Source organism: Pararge aegeria, chromosome 3 (assembly GCF_905163445.1).
Source record: "Pararge aegeria chromosome 3, ilParAegt1.1, whole genome shotgun sequence".
NCBI lineage: Eukaryota > Metazoa > Arthropoda > Insecta > Lepidoptera > Nymphalidae > Pararge > Pararge aegeria.
This window is the reverse complement of record NC_053182.1, coordinates 17,220,732-17,241,070: the sequence shown is the minus strand read 5'-3', so window position 1 is coordinate 17,241,070 and position 20,339 is coordinate 17,220,732. Positions and strand designations below refer to the sequence as shown.

The 20,339-nt window shown below is 34.8% G+C and overlaps 1 protein-coding gene across 1 annotated transcript in view; it reads right to left on the bottom strand.

The window, feature by feature from the left end:
- The window catches only part of LOC120637480, a 160,652-nt gene extending 145,976 nt beyond the window's left edge, over nt 1-14,676 (bottom strand). The window contains exon 1 of the mRNA XM_039909344.1: nt 14,425-14,676. Within this exon, the coding sequence (XP_039765278.1) occupies nt 14,425-14,509 (85 nt within the window). The 5' untranslated portion in view covers nt 14,510-14,676. The remainder of the gene's footprint in view (nt 1-14,424) is intronic.
- Between the last annotated feature and the right edge of the window lie 5,663 nt (nt 14,677-20,339).

Sequence of the window (20,339 nt, the reverse complement as noted above, 5' to 3'; positions counted from 1 at the left end):
GTGACAAAAGTTTTTTATTTTCCACGTGAATCGTACAAAAACACGATCCTCTTTAACACAGACATCATCAGACAAATTGGTTCGTTTTCCCCCTTTTTTTATAATGCGCGGGAAAATAAATGCGAAAAACACAAAGTGTTCGCGCCGAATATCAGCGCTACCTATGAAGACATTTGCCAACTCAACTGCACTGCACTTCTGTACACTTTACTTCACTTTACACACAATAGGTGAACACAACTTTCAGACAACCCTAGTTACCGTTGGGCCACAGTTTTTACCCGACTAAAGGACGATAACGTATTCAAGACTCAATCAAGTATACGATATGAAAATGATAAACTTAATAAAAGGCTTTCCAGCCTTGCGAATTCTGATCGTTACACTATTGTCGTTTGAGATTTGTGGAATGGATGACCAACGACAAATTTCGCCTTTTATGCCGACCTCCGTGGTGCAGCGCTGTGTTAAATTGGAGGTCTCATGTTCGATTTCCGGCAGGGGCATTCTATAATTTCTGAATTGAATTGGAATATGTAATTTCTGAATTTTCTCTGGTCTGGTCTGGTGGGAGGCCGTGGCTAGTCACCACCCTACCGACCATGACGAGCCTTTAATCGATTAGACTGCATCATCACTTACCACCAGGTGAGATTGCAGTCAAAGGCTAACTTGTGGAATAAAAAAACAAACAAGCTTTATTTTATGAAATTAAAGAGCTTGACTAGTGTAGTGGGTGTATAAATTTTTTTATAAAAATTTAAATAGATTTTCAAACTTATATATATAATATAAGCAACTTAGCATTAACAGTTGTTTTTAATATTTTTCAACATCTACCATAGCAAAAAAACAAAGGAATATTGAAACATAAAAATTAAGTAATATCTCTAATATACTACGAGAATACACACATCGCCATCGAGACCCAGAGTACCAAAGCGTAGCTTGTGTTATGGGCAGGAACTAAAATGTCAAATGAATATTTTAATAATTAATATACAAATAAACAACCAGACACTGAAAAAATGTTCAAAACATTTTCCATTTGTGGGATTCGAACACAGCCTTGGACTCAGAAAGGAAGGTTGCTGGTCGTCAAAATAAAAAAAATCAAACTGTCAAGTCCGTCAAAATTATAATATAAGAGTTCGGTTTATTAAAGGGGCGGATAAACAAATATCTCAAAAGCCATTAACACATGGGCGCTTCCTCTAGTGCAACAATATTAAAAAGTAAAGCTTGGGTACATTTTTAAAATGAAAATATACGTGTTGTAAAATTACTAAAACTAAATCATTTTATTTTGACAATTCGCGCCGTACTTTTCTATCAATATGCAAAGTCGTGGCCCATGGTTGGAAGAGTGGGGGGAGGGAAATCAATTCTGCGTACAACAAAACATAAGCTGTATTGAGAGGGGTGGGCACCCCAGACTGGGGCCAAGATGCAATGTTAGTGGTATGACCGTGTCCATTGTCACCGGCGCGACGTCGGTTATTGTGTGATTGTCCCGTATCGGGATCGTTATTTTAAAGTAAACTAATCGTCAATTATAATTTCAGGTATATATTTTTTTTAATTTCTTAGGTATATTTTTTATTTATACTATCTAGTCTAATTTGTTGCTTAAAAACCAACTAGGGGAATAGTTTTAATATAACACCATACCCTTGACAGGTTAGCCCGCTACCATCTTAAACAGCATCACCTTTTATGCAGCATGCAGTTAAGGGCTAACTTGTAGTCGAGTTAAAAAAAAACGTGTGAGCCGTCACGGGACGCCTGGCAGATGTGAAACATCGAAATTGTTTTCTGTAAGTTATTGCAGATATTGCATAATTAAAAGTAAAAGCATTACAAATTTGTTCCACAAATAAAAAAAAATACAACCAAATGGATAACCACTCCTTTTTGTAAGTCGGTTAATAATGACTGTTTTATTACAAAATTAATATTTTTTTTTTTTGTTACATACGAAATACAAAAATTCGATCGTATAGCGTGGCGATGCGGTGCCACGGCATGCGTCGCCACTAATCAGGTTTACCCTCGCCTTCACATCAAAAATTCAATGTTGAATAGATAAAGTAATCTAGATTAACCAATCGCGTGTCTTCTACCTGCAGTCTTATAAATTCGTATTCAATAACACCCCACTCGAAACTATCATTATCATCGACATAAATATCAACCCATTAGCCATTAGAAAGATTTAGGCCTGAAAAGTTTACGGGGATCAAACTCGATCCCCCTGGAAGGAAGGCCGGTAGCCCTAACCACTAGGCTATGAAATGAAATGAAAATTAAATTAAATGAAATAAAAATACACTTTATTGTATAGTCGTACACCATATATAAAGTAATGCCAAACAAAACTGCCACCGCTTAACACGCTCGATATTTTACCGTCACAGAAATCGTGACGTATAAGAACATGGGCACGTGTAACAGGACGTGACCCACTTCTTGGGTCTCCCAGATGAGTACGAAACTTTGCTGCAGCGAAGTTCCAGGAGGTTTTACTACAAAGAATTTATTACTTAACTAAGCACTGCAACTTCCGGTTTAAGTGCTAAAATAAAACTATCTTAAAAGTTTCTTGTTAGCTTAATAAAATACCCATATAAACTTAATTCTTTATTCTACACAATATAACTCAGCGTTGCATAACCCTCCTGCGCCATATACCTAATTCTTTCCACTATTTTTTTTTTTTTTTTACGCACGCTCAGGTTGCCTTTAAAAGATCACTTTTAGTGATAAGGCCGCCTTTGCACCCTATCACTAAGTACTATTACTGTTTTCCTTGTATTTTTCCTATTGTGTTGCGTTTCAATAAAGTTTTTCTATTCTATTCTATTCTATTCTATTCTATTTTTTACGCGGTTATTAAATAAGCGTGATATAGCCTATAACTATACTTCCATATTTGAATTGGACTATGATCCCAATATCACGATGATGAACTGATTCTTTTTCCAAAAAATTTAGCCTTGATTGATACATAACCAGCTATCTACCATAAACAATGTTAAAATATATAAAGTAACATCTATCATATCAATCCGTTATCGGCCCACTACAGGGCACGGGTCTCCGCCCACAATGAGAAGGGGTTAAGGCCGTAGTTCATCACGCTGGCCCAGTGCGAGTTGGTGGACTCCATACCTTTGAGAACATTCTAAAGAACTCTCAGGCATTCAAGTTTCATCACGATGTTTTCTTCCACCGCCGAAGCAAGTGATATTATTAATTACTTAAAAAGCAAATAGCTTAGAAAAACTAGAGGTGCCTGCTGGAATTCGAATTTTGTCCCCCGGAAGTGTAGTCGAGCTCCTTGTATGCCTTCTATAGAATAAAAATGAAGATATTTTTGTCTTCGACACCAAGTACAAGCACTACTTTGGGTTATTGATAATAATAATAAGTTTATTTCAATTAAAAGTTACACAGTAAATTAAAAATAGTACAAAATAAGGCCAACATAAGGTGATATGTATTATGAAACCCAAATTCGATAATACTGCTATAGTGCAAGACTGAGTCGCAGTTATTATCGCCCATCTCTGGAGCGAGAACCATACACTTTAATTAAATCTAGTGAGATGAATAAAAATAGAAACCTAAAAACCTTTTCAATTGAAAGCATTGATAAACTCTAATTTTTTTTTTCTTTTTTTTACATTTACATTAATACATCCATAAGTTACTATGAGATTTGCTCTAACACATCGTACCCATTTTCACCAAGATAAAAAAGCCAATGTTTTCGCTGTTCAGCTAATATAGCAAGATACCACTTCCGCTCGCTCGCTCATTTCAGTTTTTATGAGTAACAGTTCCCACCCCGAACATGCATTAAGAAGCTTCGCCCCAGAAGAACAAATAAAATCCCAGTAAAGAAACCTGAAACACAATTAACACGCGATAAATCTTGCTAAAGCTCTGCTAAAGTGGGACGTCTTTTATTATTAAGCTGGGTACAGATTTACTGAGAGAGCTAAATATTTAAAGCATTCACTCGTGAAGACCCTCGGGTCTGCCGATAAAATGTTAACGGGCACCCAATTGGTTCCGAGAAATAACACGGCAAGAAATATTAAATTCAATTTGAAATACAAATATTCTCAATTCATGAACACCTATCTCGGTCACTTATGACGCGTATCATATCATGATTGAAAAGTGATGGTGAGAAATACATTTTATACCCATTGAATTAAGTGCATACAGAATCCTCATACAGCCATTATTGTATGCAGTGCAAAAAAAGTGAAAACGCCCCGCTCACGTCTCACTTTCCACCCGTCTCACTTTACCTTCGCGGAATGTTGTTAGCTCAAAATTTTTCCCCATTTTCCCATTTTATGGTAGATAGAGGTAAAATAATTACGGTCAACTGCTAAATGGTATGAAGTGACTAGTTTTTTTTTTATTTATTAACTTAAAATTAAAGATAGCTTAGAAAATAATATGTTGTGAAATTATTATGGTATTTTATTAAATAATAGCGGTTAAGTCCATAGAAGAACACTTGCTCTTGCTTGCTCAATAGTTTAGTATTTTGGTTACTTACTTATTTTGACTTAAGAACACTTTTGGGATTACGAGTTATTGTTTATTAATGAAATGAAATGAAATGAAAATGAAATGAAATGAAATGAAAATTTATTTGTTCACATAAAACAATAGCAGATAAGGCGGAGAACTTCTGTTAAGTTTAAAACCTGTGCCAGAAGATCTCGCTTTTCCATTACAAAACACATTTTTATCTCAATTTATTTATATACCTAACACTTTTTTTTTTTTTACTTTTTTTTTTTTTTTTTTAATTTCTGACATGCGAGTAAAACATGCAGTGTGAGTGCGATTATGTTATGTGTATTAAGCCTCTTCGTTTTAGATAGATATTTTGTAGGTATATCCAAATTCGAAGGACTCTTGCCGTTACCAACAGCCGCAGGACTTGTTTGATTTCGTGTGTCCACCGAGATGACCCCCACTAAGTCTTCCCCGATGCCCAGTCACCATACCTACGTCGATACTGCGAGCTACGTGCCCAATCCGTTACCACTTTAGCATCAAATAAGATACGCAAATGACAAATTCCATTTTCCTCAACTGGGTCATTTAGAAAATCAGACTGAGCTTTTAACCGCGTGAACGTATGTACCAGGCTTTACTATACAACTAGAGTATCCATATCTTTAGGAAAATAAATTAAATAAAATTAACTAGAAATATAGTTATATCTTTTTGTGAAGTGTTGCACTACCTTCTAGCAGGATTCCATGTTAAATGACAGCGACAATGTAACAATCGCAAAGCTTGCAGGAGTCGCGAACTAAAATAAACGACCAAGATTTACGCTGACTTGATATATTAAACACATTGATGCTAATCCAGCTGTACCTACACAAATCTTTGATTTCAAACTAAAATGTCAGTTGACAGTAGTTTAGAGAAAAAAAGAGCTATTCCTTTTACAATGTTTAAACCTGTTAATGGTTCCAATTATGTTGTAAATAAATCTCTTAACTAGACTAAATTGACAAATCCAAGAATAATGATGTCCTCTTTCATAAGGATAAACATAAGCTTAACATTTTATAAGGGATAAACATAAGCCCCCTTCACGATGCAGCTGATTTTTTTTCAGCTCAGTATGACAACCATTATTTATGAAAAAAAGTTTCTAGTTTTAATTTTATTTATTTTACCTCTTTCGAAACCTCCTACACCCAAGCCTACCACTATCCTAGTAGTTTTCGGTCATTTTACTGCTTAGTCATTATAAGATCAACTATCGATGCTATCAGCATCAGCCGTCATACTATGATTTTTTTAATTAGCAACGCTACCTTTTTACTAATAAAGACAAATCAATTCATTTGTGTGCAAAAGAGTTGACTCTAATTGAGTTTACTTTATATAATGGTATAATAGCGAATTAGAACTATAATCTATCTAATGAAGTTTTAATCAAAAAGTAATTAATCTTAGACCCCACCATATTGATAAATGTATCTTCTATCGGCTACGAGTGAAACCAGTAGCCTCACTGTTGGATAAACTACTGGTAAATTGATGATTAATGATTCTATACGGTAAATAACTGATCTTCACTGCGTTTTTAGATATTCACCTTGTTGATTTGTAGCCTATATCAAACTCATGTGTTGGGTTGAAAATAGAATACTGATGCTTGTCCCAAAAAAAAGAATAGTCTGTCTCAGCGCGCTATTTTTTTTTTACCTATTGCTTAAGTAACTATCGTTGTAACCTATGGTTGCAGGAGGCTATAAGTTATATTAAGTGATGGGCAGAATATATTCCATCATCATCATAATATCAACCATTACAGACCCACTGCAAGGCACGGATCTCGTCCCACTATGAGATGGGTTTAGGCCGTAGTCCACCACGCTGCTCCAGTGCGGTTTGGTGGACTTTACACTCATTTGAGAACTCTCAGGCATCACGACGTATTTCCTTCACTATTTAAGGAAGTAATATTTTAATTAATTACAACGCACACAACTAAGGAAAATTAAAGGTGTAGGGATTCAAACTCTGCCACCCCCGAGTAAATTCGAAGTCCTACACTATTATTTATCGGTTATCACCGAATCATTAAATATATTTACCACCTCCAATCTAACGCATCTCCGCAGTCCAAACTAGCAAACGAACAAATCCAATTCAGACATATAAAGAACGCAAATGTAATTACATATACACTTTACTTTATTTAAAAAAACGTTATAGATAAAGCAATGTGTAAAACCGAACATTGTAGTATAAATAACACAAGCTACGCTTACTTTGGGGCTACATGACGATATGTGTATTGTTGTAGTATATTTATCCATTTACATATTTACAATAAAGCAGTAGAATTAGTTTGGACATCCAAACGGGCAATGCTGCCAGCGTCTTAGGAACTTTGCCTCGCTGCGGTGGTTTCGAAGATGTTTTAGATTTTATTTAGTTTTACATAGTTTATATTTATAAAATAATTTTTCTAAATAGAATGTACTTTTCATTATAAAGCAGTTTTTTACAAACAACTATATAAAAACGGTACCTATCCAAAAGTTTGGTCACTCTAACCGCGGCGGCCATGATTGATGACGGTTTTCCTCGCTCTCTATTTGAGGTCGGAGAATTTATTTTCAATCTCGTTAGCTCACCGCAATTAAATTTCACTAATTCCGAAACTTCGAGATCGGCGGACTTTTTATCGTGAACCGTGTGTTTCTTTAACTGCTTTAATGACGCTTTAATGCAATCAACAGTCGGCTAACAATCTCAATTTGACTTCAAAATGTAATAAAATCTATTTAAATATTTATTTTTATTTATGTTATATATTTTAATTCATTTACTCAAAACAAACTTAATTAATTTAATGCAGTTATACCACTGACCACACTAAAATTAAAATTTATAAAACTTTTTTTCATTTATTTATCATAATTGTAAGGGGATGGTGATAAACATTGTTCGCCAACTTAAACCTAAAGCTAAACAAAGTTTTTTTTTTATTTTTTTATTCTACTACAGGCTATGCCTTGACTGCAATCTCATACCTTTTTTCTAACCAGGTTGCTTCTTAAATATTTTCTAATGACAATGTGAGATGGTGATAACGTTTGTCGGGGCTTCTTCTTAGACCAGGGCCTGTTTGGAACCCTCGTATCTTTAGTTTTAAGTTTACGATTGTAGTTATCGCCGTCACTACTCACTGCTATGTACACATTTTTGTATATAATCAACGCATCAAAAGTGCCATCTATGTGCCTATTTGAATAAAGAAATATTTGACTTTGACTTTGACTTTGACATGGTCACAATAACCTTATCGTGCATTGTTCAAACTAAGATACTACGCCATAGAATAAATACATGCGCGAAGTAACCTGAATTTTGTAAAGTGAATAATGTATTCCACGCCAGCCGTCTTCGTTCCGAAGTCAATGAAGAGCTTTTAACTTATGACACTTGCATACGTAATGCGTTGCTAGAATTTTGAACATCTACTTATGTCGTAATTCATTTGAATAACGCCCTGGAATCAAACGTGGAAACATTTACTAGAGCACAATATAATAAAAGGACATTTAACATATAAGAGCATATAATAACAACGTACCGTGTGTTCATCTCTCTCTGTATGAGAGAGAGGGTACATTGACTGAAATCTGTTTGATGTGGAGTATAAAGATTGAAACAATTAATAATTCCACCATACAGGAGGATTCCTGCTTTTCGCGGAGTATAGCACATTAAGCTTAATTTTTTATGATATATAATGGAATTCCGCAAAGTAACGCCTGCTTCTATCCAATACTGAATACTATTAATTAGAAGCCGTCGTTACTTTGGCGTTAACTTAAGCAACAGTGCAATGTGAATTAAAGGCTACGATACCGCTGAGTGAAATAAAAAAATAAATTCACAGAGTATAAACTTTAAAAGGGAAATGTTTTGTCCTGCTGCTTCCAAGATATTACTTTTCCCTACAATATGTCGTATTGGAAACTTTGGCCCGCTTTGAAGTTCCATACATCCTCGATATATTCGAACATCAGAAACTGGCGGCGATCCAAAAGAGGTGTCTTTGACAATTCCTGGCCCACTTTTCTTAAATTTGACAGCAAAAAATCAAGTCACAAGCTATTTTTAAATTCAATCAGTACTTATTTATTTTATGTAGGGCAACTTTATAATTACTTGTTACGTTCAATGTGTCTGTTTTATCCACTGAGAAGGAGCCGACAAGAAACTCGGCATTTGCTGTTTATAAATTAAATATTGATGAACATCATCATCATCCTCAATTCAACCAATTGACGTCCACTGCTGGATAATAGATCTTTTGTAGGTAGTTCCACAATCCACGGTCCTGGGCCGCTTGCCTCCAGCGGCTCACAGCGACTCGCCCGATGTCGTCTGCTAGCTGCTAGTTTCAATTAAATTCTATTTGATAATAAGAAATCTATATCCGCACATCTGTGTTAGAGGTATTGAAATACTACACAATAGCATTTCTCCCTTGCATTCATTCTCTATTCAAATACAAAATGGTACAAAATAGTTGGACTATTTTTTTTAAATAGATATAGATTTTATTTTCCAAGTAATAAGAACTATAATTGTTTGAGGATAATCTTTATTGCATTATTATAGAACATTTGTAAAAAATTATAATACCTCAGAGAATTTGCAGCCATGTGCCGCTCTAGTTTTTGAACTTAAGGTTAGGGTGCATCGATGAACTATTGAGTTTAATTATAATTTTTTTTTAATTACTTGGACTACTTACTTTTTTAATTATTTGTAACGTAGCTTAAGAAACGTTACGATACAAATAATTGGATTTTCTAAGTATAAGGCTACAGACAAATAAAATTCAAAGTACTCTCGGATTTAAAGTAAAATAGAATTACTTCCATCAACCTATTACCGACCCTCTATAGAGCACGGGTCACCTCCTACAATGAAATGAAATGTAATTTTAAATGAAATTTATTTATTTGTAAGAATATATGATAAAAAATTCTTAACAATATAAAAAGTCGCAACATATCCAGTCAGGAAACCCCAACATACAAAATGTGGTCAGAAATTCATCATTGGTCGATAGCCACTTTTTCAATGTATTGGGTTTGCATTGAATATTTTTAAACACATGACACTAGTTTTTAAATACATGGCTGTCCTAGGGCACTTATTGAATATTAATCTATAAATAAATAAATAAGCCGTAGCCGTAGTCCACCACGCTGGCCCAGTGCGGATTGGTGGACTCCACACGATGTCATGTCGATTTCCTCACGATGTTTTAATACCTTAAAACGCACATAACTTAGTTAGCCGAGATTCGAACTCGGCCTCCCGAAAGTGAAGTCGAGCTCCTACCCAGTGCGTTATCACCGCTTCCCTACCCAACGCGCTTCCACCGCAGAATTACTTGACTTAGAGGAACAGATAAATTAGTAAATTATCATGCAACTTTGACGCAGTGTTGGCGCAGTAGGCAGTCACCCTGCTTTCTGAGTCCAAGGCTGTGTGTTCGATTCCCTCAACTGGAAAATGTTTATTTGTATATTATTTATTTAAATGTTCATCAGTCATCTTAGTACCCAAAAAACAAGCTACGCTTACTTTTGGGCTAGATTGCGATGCGTGTATTGTCAAAGTATATTTATTTAACTATACCTAACCAAAGCAGAAGAACCAAAGAACAAAAACTACTGGAATAAGTAAAACAGATCAAACACAAATATTTTTTTTTCTTCTGTCATAAGATTAAAATTCACCTATACTCCCATAGCTTAAAATACTGATAAAATTATCCTCAATACAAAAAGGCCATGCTGATGACGTTAATCTTATGATATTTTCAATACCACCACCAATAATAATATAGAGATACCTACACAGCCGGCGTCCAGAATTAAAAAAAAAACTCTTCAGTCAATAAAGAACTATCTGGTCATGATTGGTACGCCCTGATATTCGACTCTATGCGCGTGGAAATATGTCAATAATAAACACGTGAACTTTGCGGTGCCTTTGAAGTTTATCAAAAACTGACACCGATCGAAGAGCGTGAGTGGAATTACGTTAAGCTTCTAATACGCTCATTATTTATAAAGCATCTATGTTTATGATCTGTTATAACTAGAATTTAATCCACAGTGCAATTGGCTTAAGTCCCTGACACTGAATCGACCAGCAACTTTCATTATGCAACTTTAAGCGGAGAAAAATAATCTAATAACCTTACAGTAAGGCACTAACTAACTTAGCAACATAATAATATATTACTGAAGCGACCAACCAAATAGGTATTGTACGTATGTGCCTTTGTCTCGGCCCACATTTACACGAACGTCTATCAACTTTTGCCGGGCGCTGCTCGCATGTATTTGGCCAGTACAGCAATTTCGATTTATATTGAAGATGGTTGTCGAAATAATTCTTACATTTCCAAGCGATTTGAGAAAATACTGTTCACCATGATTATATTTATATCCGAACAAAAAGCGCAAAAGACACATTTGTGTAGACTCAGCTTTATGCTCGCAAGTCATTCGTTGCAAATTATAACATACAAAAGCTATGGGGTGGGTGATTTTGTGATTTGTCAATACTTCGACGATGTTAGGAAAAAATATTTATCATGGTTATTTTTTAAGACTTCTTACAAAATGAACTAAGTTATCAATTAAGTTGTATTTTGGCAATGTTATGTTTGAACTCCGTGTCATGTAACGGAGCTCATCCGGGAAAGTACTACCGCCATGGTTTTTTTCTGCCGCCAAGAAGCATTGCATGTAATATTATAGTATGTTGTATATTTCTTAAATATGTATATACTTATATATATTATGTATAATATGTGTGTCGTATTAGAATTTATGAGTAAGTAGTTTATTATAATTACTTTGTATATATGTATATAAATATATATTTTGAAACTTAAATTGCTGCACCAACCCGTTCCTTCGTTTATTCCTAACGTCAAAGGTTGTCTGGAAGAGATCGCTTTAGTGATAAGACCGCCTTTGCACGCTCTATTTTATTGTCTAAGTTTCTTATGTATTTGTGTTTAATCTCTATAAAATGTGTGTGTGCAATAAAGACTTCAAACAAACAAACAAGCATTGTTGCAATGCTGTGTTCTGGTCTAAAGGGCGTGGTTGCAGGTTCGTGGCGCTTAACAGCCCTTCAGACCGGAATGCTTGGCGGCATTGATAAGATTCACAAATTCTCTACAATTACTAAATGATTTGATACTCAATTGATATGGAATAACTATTTTAAAATTCATTTGGTCGATTTAACTTAAACACACCATATCCAAGTGTGTTTAAGTTAAACATTAAAAGTTAATTTTTGTTTAAAAGATGACAAAAAGAACCGAGTATGTTATGTAGCAAGAAGAAGAAGAAACACTTTATTGCACGTATAAAAAACGAAACAGTAAGGAGTATACAGTACACAATGTAGACATGCAAAGTAACTAATAAAGCAAGAAATAAATATTTTCTACAGCATTTTTAAGTAGGTGCCAAGTAAAATGTAGAGACCACATGCTTCGTATTCCTTTTTATATAGTGACAATGAAAGTACCAGTTAATAATAATATATTATATTTAACGTATAATATTGTATCCAGGACCACCTATTTGTAAGACCACAGTGCTCAACAAGTCACTGGGTGTCTACAAAAATTATTAAACAAAATGTAACGAACTACATTACTTCATTAAATTAAAACAAACGCCTTTATGAATATAATCAACGCAAAAGTAATATAAAATATAATCATACTTAGCTCGGAAAAAAATACAAATCGCGGAACAACTAACCTCCAACCGCCACTACAAAATTGGTTTTCATGCCATCTCTTTAAACTGAGCTTTCATTCTACGATCCACCGCGTCTCTTCGCACGACCAGTGTATCCTAAATAAATAAATAAATAAATATACTACGACAATACACACATCGCCATCTAGCCCCAAAGTAAGCGTAGCTTGTGGTGTGGGTACTAAGGTGACTGATGAATATTTTTATGAATAACATACATAAATACTTATAATATACATATAAACACCTGGCAGAGATCACTTTTAGTGATAAGGTCGCCTTTTGCTTTTAATTTTTTGTTTAACTATATTTGTAATTTCTCCTTTATTACGCAATAAAGATGTTTAAATAAAAATAAACACCCAGACACTGTAAAACATTCATGTTCATCACACAAACATTTTCCAGTTGTGGGAATCGAACCCACGGCCTTGGACTCAGAAAGCAGGGTCGCTGCCCACTGCGCCGATCGGCCGTCAAAATATACTATAACCCACTTTAAGAAATGGGCGATCGAATCCAATAAAACATGTTTCAAATCTGACAGATGGTTCCAGAGATTAGCGCTTCCAAATAAACAAATAATCTCCGTAGCTCTTTTATAAGCCGCAAAATAAATAATAATGTTATATTAAAACAAAACAGGTCTATTAAAATCTGTATGCCTGAAAGCTTTTCGTAACGTTCTCAAAAGGCGTGTGAAGTCTACCAATCCGCACTTGGCCAGTGCGGTGGATTAACCCTTCTCATTCTGAGAAGAGACCCGTGCCCCGTAGTGGACCGGTAATGGTTTGTTAATGATGGTGATGAAATCAAAACAATATTTTTTTATTTTCTAATGACAATGTGAGATGGTGATAACAAAAAGAATACCCGGCTAAGTCTGTTGTGGGCTTCTTCTTAGACCAGGGCGCGTTTGGAACCCTCGTAGCTTTAGTTTTAAGTTTAGGATTGTAGTTATCGCCATCACTACTCACTGCTATGTACACATTTTGTATATAATCAACGCGTCAAATTTGTCATCTATGTGCCTATTTGAATAAAGAAATATTTGACTTTGACTTTGAATTTGAATAATAATCAAAAGTTCCAAAAACGTAAAAGCTCGAAATTTATGTAAAACCAAAATCATCATCATCATCATATCACGGCTCTCCTCCCACAATGGGAAGTGGTTAAGGCCGTAGTCCACAACGCTGGCCCAGTGCGGATTGGTGGAAATCACACACCTTTGAAAACATTATAGAGAACTCTCAGATATGCAGGTTTCCTATCGATTTTTTCCTTCACCCTTGAATCAAGCGATATTTTAATTGCTTAAAACGCACATAACTTAGAAAAGTTAGCTGGAATTCGAACTCTGGGCCACCCAAAATATTATAAACTTATATATTTTTAAAATGCATATATATATATAAAGCATGAAGCAATTAGTCCGTGATTGCCTGTCCTGTCCTTCAAGTCCTGCTGGTTCCAAAAAAAAATGCATATATTCCTCCAAGTGTAGGTAAATCCCTATCCCTATCCCTATCCCTACTAATATTATAAATGTCAATGTAAGTTTGTCTGTTACGCTTTCACGCAAAAACTACTTAACCGATCCTCATGAAAGTTTGTACACATATTCTTAGAAGTGTTAGAAGTAATATAGGATACTTTTTATCGCGACATTAAGCTCGAATCTTTTGGGAAAGGGGATGAAAGTGTTTGACAGTTTTACAACATAACTCCGACAAATTATAACCGATTTAAAAAAATATTTTTGTACTATAGAGGTTATATAATATGAGTTTAATTTTGCCCAAACTTTGTGTAGATCTGATGAATGTGGTCGGAGATAGAGGACAGAACTCCTCAGCGGACAGCAGCAAACCTTTCATTTAAGGCTTAGCGATACCGAATACTTTTTTTTTTTTAGAACTACAACCAAATTGAATGCCAAAAACAAAATCAAACGCAGACGAAGTCGCGGGCAACAGCTAGTACACTATAAAATTACAAAATATAATTGGCGAATAATATCAAAAGTGTCACATACCTATCAGCCCTCGCACTCCTGTAAGGGCGCCCAAGGCCAGCAACAATCCTCCAAGCGCACATCGCGTTCGGAACGCCTTCACCATTTTTCCAAACTCACATCCTTCCAAAACATTTTCCACCAAAACACTATGAAACTTTAAACCGGGAAAACCTTTAACCGCATATTAGTTACAACCACTTTATCCCATTATCAACCATCACCCAAGAAACGTGTCATTGAACCTTCATAATTTTAACCTGTAATTGGATTAAAGGTTTACTGCGTAAACGAATACGCGTGAAGCGTCAAATAAATACCGCAAGATATACACCCTACCCGTTAGAATGCTGACGCGGTACTAACATTTCTGCGATGTGTACTTCGCTTAAAAACTCGCGGACCGTAGCCAGCCGTAGCTCCGTAGCATTTTGGGAAATTCCGACACACATTGATCGAGTTTCCGTTGAAATATGTTTCTTCTACGAGTTCCGGGAAAACTTTAAAATCTTGCAAATAAAAATTATTCTTATAATGCTCGTTTGCAGAAGTTAGGGATAAGTAAAAAGTTTTTAAATTTATCCCAATTCATCAGCAAAAAAATCTCCAAATTAACTTTTCAAGTAAAATTTTTTTTTGTTTTTAAGGGGTTCAGTTTGAAAAAGACGAAGAGATTGGACAAGAAGGTATTTTATTAGGTAGTATTATTTTAAGAAACTGAAACAACATGATTTAAAAAATATACGTAGTGTAACTTATATTTTTAAAACTGTAAGTACCGTGTAGAGACAATTTCAGTCCGTTGAGGAGCGACTTTGTAATGGACCTTCGTAGATCTTCACCATCAATATCACCTCAACCGATTGACGGTCACTACTGGTTATATGGTATTTTGGGAGAGCTCTTAAAGCTTGGTAAAATTGCACCCTTATATATACTTTAGTTTAAGTTCATAATTATAACACCATCTAGCAATAATGGGAAAAAATATACTTGGGTTCCTATGTACGCTTTTGAGTGCCTGTGATAGATACTCCTATTTGAATAAGGAATTCCTATTTGATTTTATACAGATATATCAAATCAAAAATTCCTAAACTATATATCGCTAAAAAAATTATTACTTATCTACGAAATTGAGTATTATGTAAGTTTATAATAGCATAAATATTTATCATAAATATTTATCATAAATATCTATTATAGTATAAATACATTTATATCGGTATTTTTGTAGTTAATATGTAAATGTAGTATGTATGTTTTTTGTAACATACTTAATGCAACATCCACTTTCCACTTTTCGGCTTATCGGCTTCGTACGCTCAGGTTGCCTTTAAAAGATCACTTTTAGTGATAAGGCCGCCTTTGCACCCTAGCACTAAGTACTATTACTGTTTTCCTTGTATTTTTCCTATTGTGTTGTGTTGCAATAAAGTTTTTCTATTCTATTCTATTCTATATATAGATAGGTCTAAAGAGGCCTAAGATGTGATATCAAAACTGAATCAACATCACGATTGACTCGCATTACTTATGTATGTGCTAGGGCAGATATCGAAGCATAAGGCTACACTTAATAAAACACGCACGTTCGGTGTCCTGTGAACTAATGCCGGTGCGTACGAGTCTAGGCGCGGTCACTGGGTGAGTTTGATGGACAAATAAAGAAAATGGACGCCAAATTATGTATCTAACTACTTCCTTTTATAACGGATCTTTTGGCGCCGATTATCTTTACATAGGCACTTCGTGTCTCTTGACTCGATTGAACGTAATGAGCTGCTGGACAAAAACTTTGACAAAAGCTTTAAACATATTTTATCTGTAGATATGAAACATAAGGATTTATTTATCTATACTTATAATAAAACTGAAACTGAAATATTTCTGTACATTTAATATATTTTGAAAATTTTGACCGGGGGATGCTTTATAATCGATACTGAGTCCAAAACAGATTTTTATCCGGGCTGTCTGTCCGGGCATCACGTGAAAACTACTGAACGGATTCAAATAAAACTTGGTATAGTGGTAGTTGATATTCCGGGTCAACATATAGGCTACTTTTTATCCAGATAAACAATAAGTTTCCTCCGGGAAATGGGATGAAAACTTTTATCAATTTTACTTAATATCTCTGTTAAATTTGCACCGATTTTAATCATTCGTTTTTTATTTGAAAGTGTATACTATCAAGCTTTTAATAAGGATCTGATAAATATTGTCGGAGATAAAGAACATAACTCTTCACAAATAACTGTCAGTCGCAACGCATATGGGACAGCGATCATGCGTAATGCATGCGTATCATCCTACTAATATTATAAATGCGAAAGATTGTGAGGATGGATGTATGGATGGATGTATGTATCAACTAAAATACCACGTAAAATAATAGTAGGTACATAGCGGCCCACGATGATTATTATGTTAGCATTAGATATATTCTAGCTTTTCGATTGACTCATACGCTGTCGCGGGGGTCCGCTAGTTGTAAATAAAATGGATTATCGGCATTGCCGAGCGTATAATATCTAAATATCATAGTTTACTATGTTATTTCACAGCGGAAAATTTCGAGTTGCATCCTAGAACCACTTTAACTACTGAGGTACATTTTTATCAAACGATCTGGAGTTCGTATCCCAGTTAATTTCTAAGTGTCTTAGGTTAGGAGCAATAAGTCCTTGGAGCGTCTGATTTGACGTCGACGTAGGACGAGTATTTAGGTGTGCAAACACCCATCGATTTTATAGGTTAATAAATAATGTGTAAAGGGCAGATATGCAAGATAAATGCGTCGAGTAGGTACTTATGTAAAGTAGGTAAGTCTAATAAGATTCCACAGATTTGTAGGTTTAAAACTTTACATAAGTTCATACAGTAATCTTGTATGTAAAGCGTATTACACGATTGAATAATCGTTTAATAGTACAGGCACGGACAGCAGTTTCAAAATGAAAGTCAATATTTTTCTACCTACTTCCTTAAATGTGTTGGCTGATCGAAATCTGATTGGCTGCGATATTTGCTTCAAAAACCTTCAGTGCCTAAAGACCGAAGTTTAAAAACAATGCATGTTGCCAGTCACACATGATTTTTATTTTCTGTGTTGCCTAAAGACTTCCATGGACATGGGGGTACCAAGATTGTGGAATGGCAACCTCGCAACGATAATCGCAACTTTGGTAGGCGTTGCAGCACATGTTCCGACGAGGTGGACGGATAACATCAAGCTAGTCTATCATATGATAGTGATAATAATCAGTAGAACCCGCATTGGAGCAACGTGATGGGTTTAAGCTCTGAATCCCATTCCTAAGAGACAGAAGAAGAATTATGTCAAAGAATTTGAAGTTACTGCTTCTAAAGAACAATCTAATATTTAATTTTCACTTTAGGTATTAGTACTTACTTTAGCACGGTACAACGAGACATTTATTTAGAGTACTTTATCGATTCAGATTTTATAATCGCTCCCTTGTTTAATTTCACGCTCGTTTATTCAACATAACTTAATTCTTACAGTATATCAGTAGCGGGCGCCACGTGTTTTTATTCGCTTGATTTATTATATCACATTTAAATTTATTGTCATTTAATAATTTATGTAATTAATATTCCCATTTAATTGCATCATCATTTAATCAAATCAAGGCTGAAATGAAATTTTCAAATCATAATTATTATAGAATTTCTAGACATTACTTTTATTTTGAAAATAGGATTTTGCATTTAGTTTTCTAATAATAGTAGAGCTTTTTGTGACAGAGCCTGGCTACCAACATGCTTCTGTTTGGTTGCTCAATTTATAAATGTAAAGAAAAATTCCTTAATAGAGTAACAAAATTAAAAAAAAACTATACCTATTGTTCAAAGATATTTTATTGGAATACTTATTAGTAAATATACGATAAATAAATCACAATAACAAAGGTTGGTTATTTATGTAAATACTTAGGCTACGCTTACATAATATTATCATAAACGCACATATCCAACGCACCGTTACGTCACAGTTCAGTAATCGTACAGATGGACATGTCGATTTGACCAATCATGTGCAAAATCCAACACCACAAGTCAGCGAATGGGATAAACAGAAACAAAGATCATTCACCATTCCGTGACATGGACTCGAATGGTAATAAAGCACCTATTGAACGTTAACATTCACTTATTTCAAAAACGGCTGACATTTTAAAAATTACAGTGGCTTTAATCGCAGTCACTATTCAATTTTTGTCAAGATTGATATTACGGGGGAAAAGTTATAAAACCAACATAACAACCCTAAGTTTTTAATTAAGTTAATCAACTCAAATCATCTTACTTCCAGGCAGGCTTTCACAAAGAAGCGTGGCGACTACAGAACTGCTTTACTGTGAGTCGGGATTCAAACATTATTTCAACTTTTAGGAGCTTTGTCGCTTCCGTGTCACTTCCGAGTCACTTTCCGTGTGTGCAGTAATATGTACTACAGTGCTGCTTCGGCGCGTTCTGTATGTTCTAGCTTTAATGATCTTAAATTGTCAAAGAACTTTGGTTATCTCTTGCGGACTTATTAGCCCACGAACTAACAGAAGCCTCGCCCATCTGTATGATTTCTATACTGGGTTCACATTGTACTAGTCCAAACACATTATTTTAAATTAAAATATTCAAATGAAACGCAAATTAGAAAATACCGCGTAGCCACACACAATTCAGTGCCCTTCTTCACTTGTGACACTCAAACCGTAATAGTACAACAATTCGTGAAGTGAAAGTTGACAGTATTTTAGGGTCCCGTACCTCTAACAAAACGATCTTTTATACTATAACATAACATGCGTCTCGCTGTTACTCTATCAAAGCGCTATTTACCTACCACCTACCATTTTGGAATGCGATTAATCTACGATTCGAAGTGTGTCTTAGAACATTGTATCAAGTTACCGTTATTAAAGTCTTACAAGAGTCACTAGGCGTTTTTATTCCAAATCGTCGAATGCTAGCACGTAATAATACTGTGCAGATTAAGGTGACCCGGGCCATACGGTTGTGAAATGGAAATAAAACTAACAAGAAAAAGCTGCTAAGTACAGTATCATGTATATGTGTAATAAAAGAGAATTTCTATATTTCTGTCTGGTGGGAAGTTTCGGCCGTGGCCAGTTACCACCCACCAACCAACCAACCAACCAAGATATAGACGCTAAGCGATCTAGCGCTTACCATGTAACTTTGGTTTAGTCCGTTACTAACTTAAAACTGCATCACTTACCTTACTATAAAGGAAAAAAAAAATTTAGAAAACGAAAACAAAAATTTAATAGTACGTAACCTTATCTTCACGTATCGCACTTGCCCAATTTTAAAGTATAAAAAATTCGATAACACAATGCAACTACGATTTTAATGTCATAGGTATTGAACCCGCAGCAATACGTAGTAGAGATAGATTTGGAGTTTATTTTAAAGGCTGTGTTCACACCAAATAGCGAAGTATAGAAAAACTATTAAAAATACAATTGGAAATAGATAGAAATTTATCAAAAAAAAACATTTGTTTTGCAACATTCGCAGACAATTTCGAGACATTTGACTGAGTTAAACTTAAAAAGCCTTAATTAAATAGCATGAGTAACTTATTGAGTTTATATAAATATACAAAACATTTTAAATTTTTAATTTAAATTGGTAATAGTAACGTTTGTAGTGTAACCATTTTATAACATTTCCATTTAGAATAAACATTTGCCTAAATACATACTTGTTATACCAATTATATAGCAATCGTGGGCGGAAGGCCCCACAAGTGGACACAAGTCAGGTCTGGACTTGTGGGAGGCTTTAGTCGTGGCTAGTTACCAACCTAAATAAAGACGATCCTTTTAGCGATTTCGCGTTCCGGTACGATGTCGCGTAAAAAGCGATTAAGGATTTGGGAT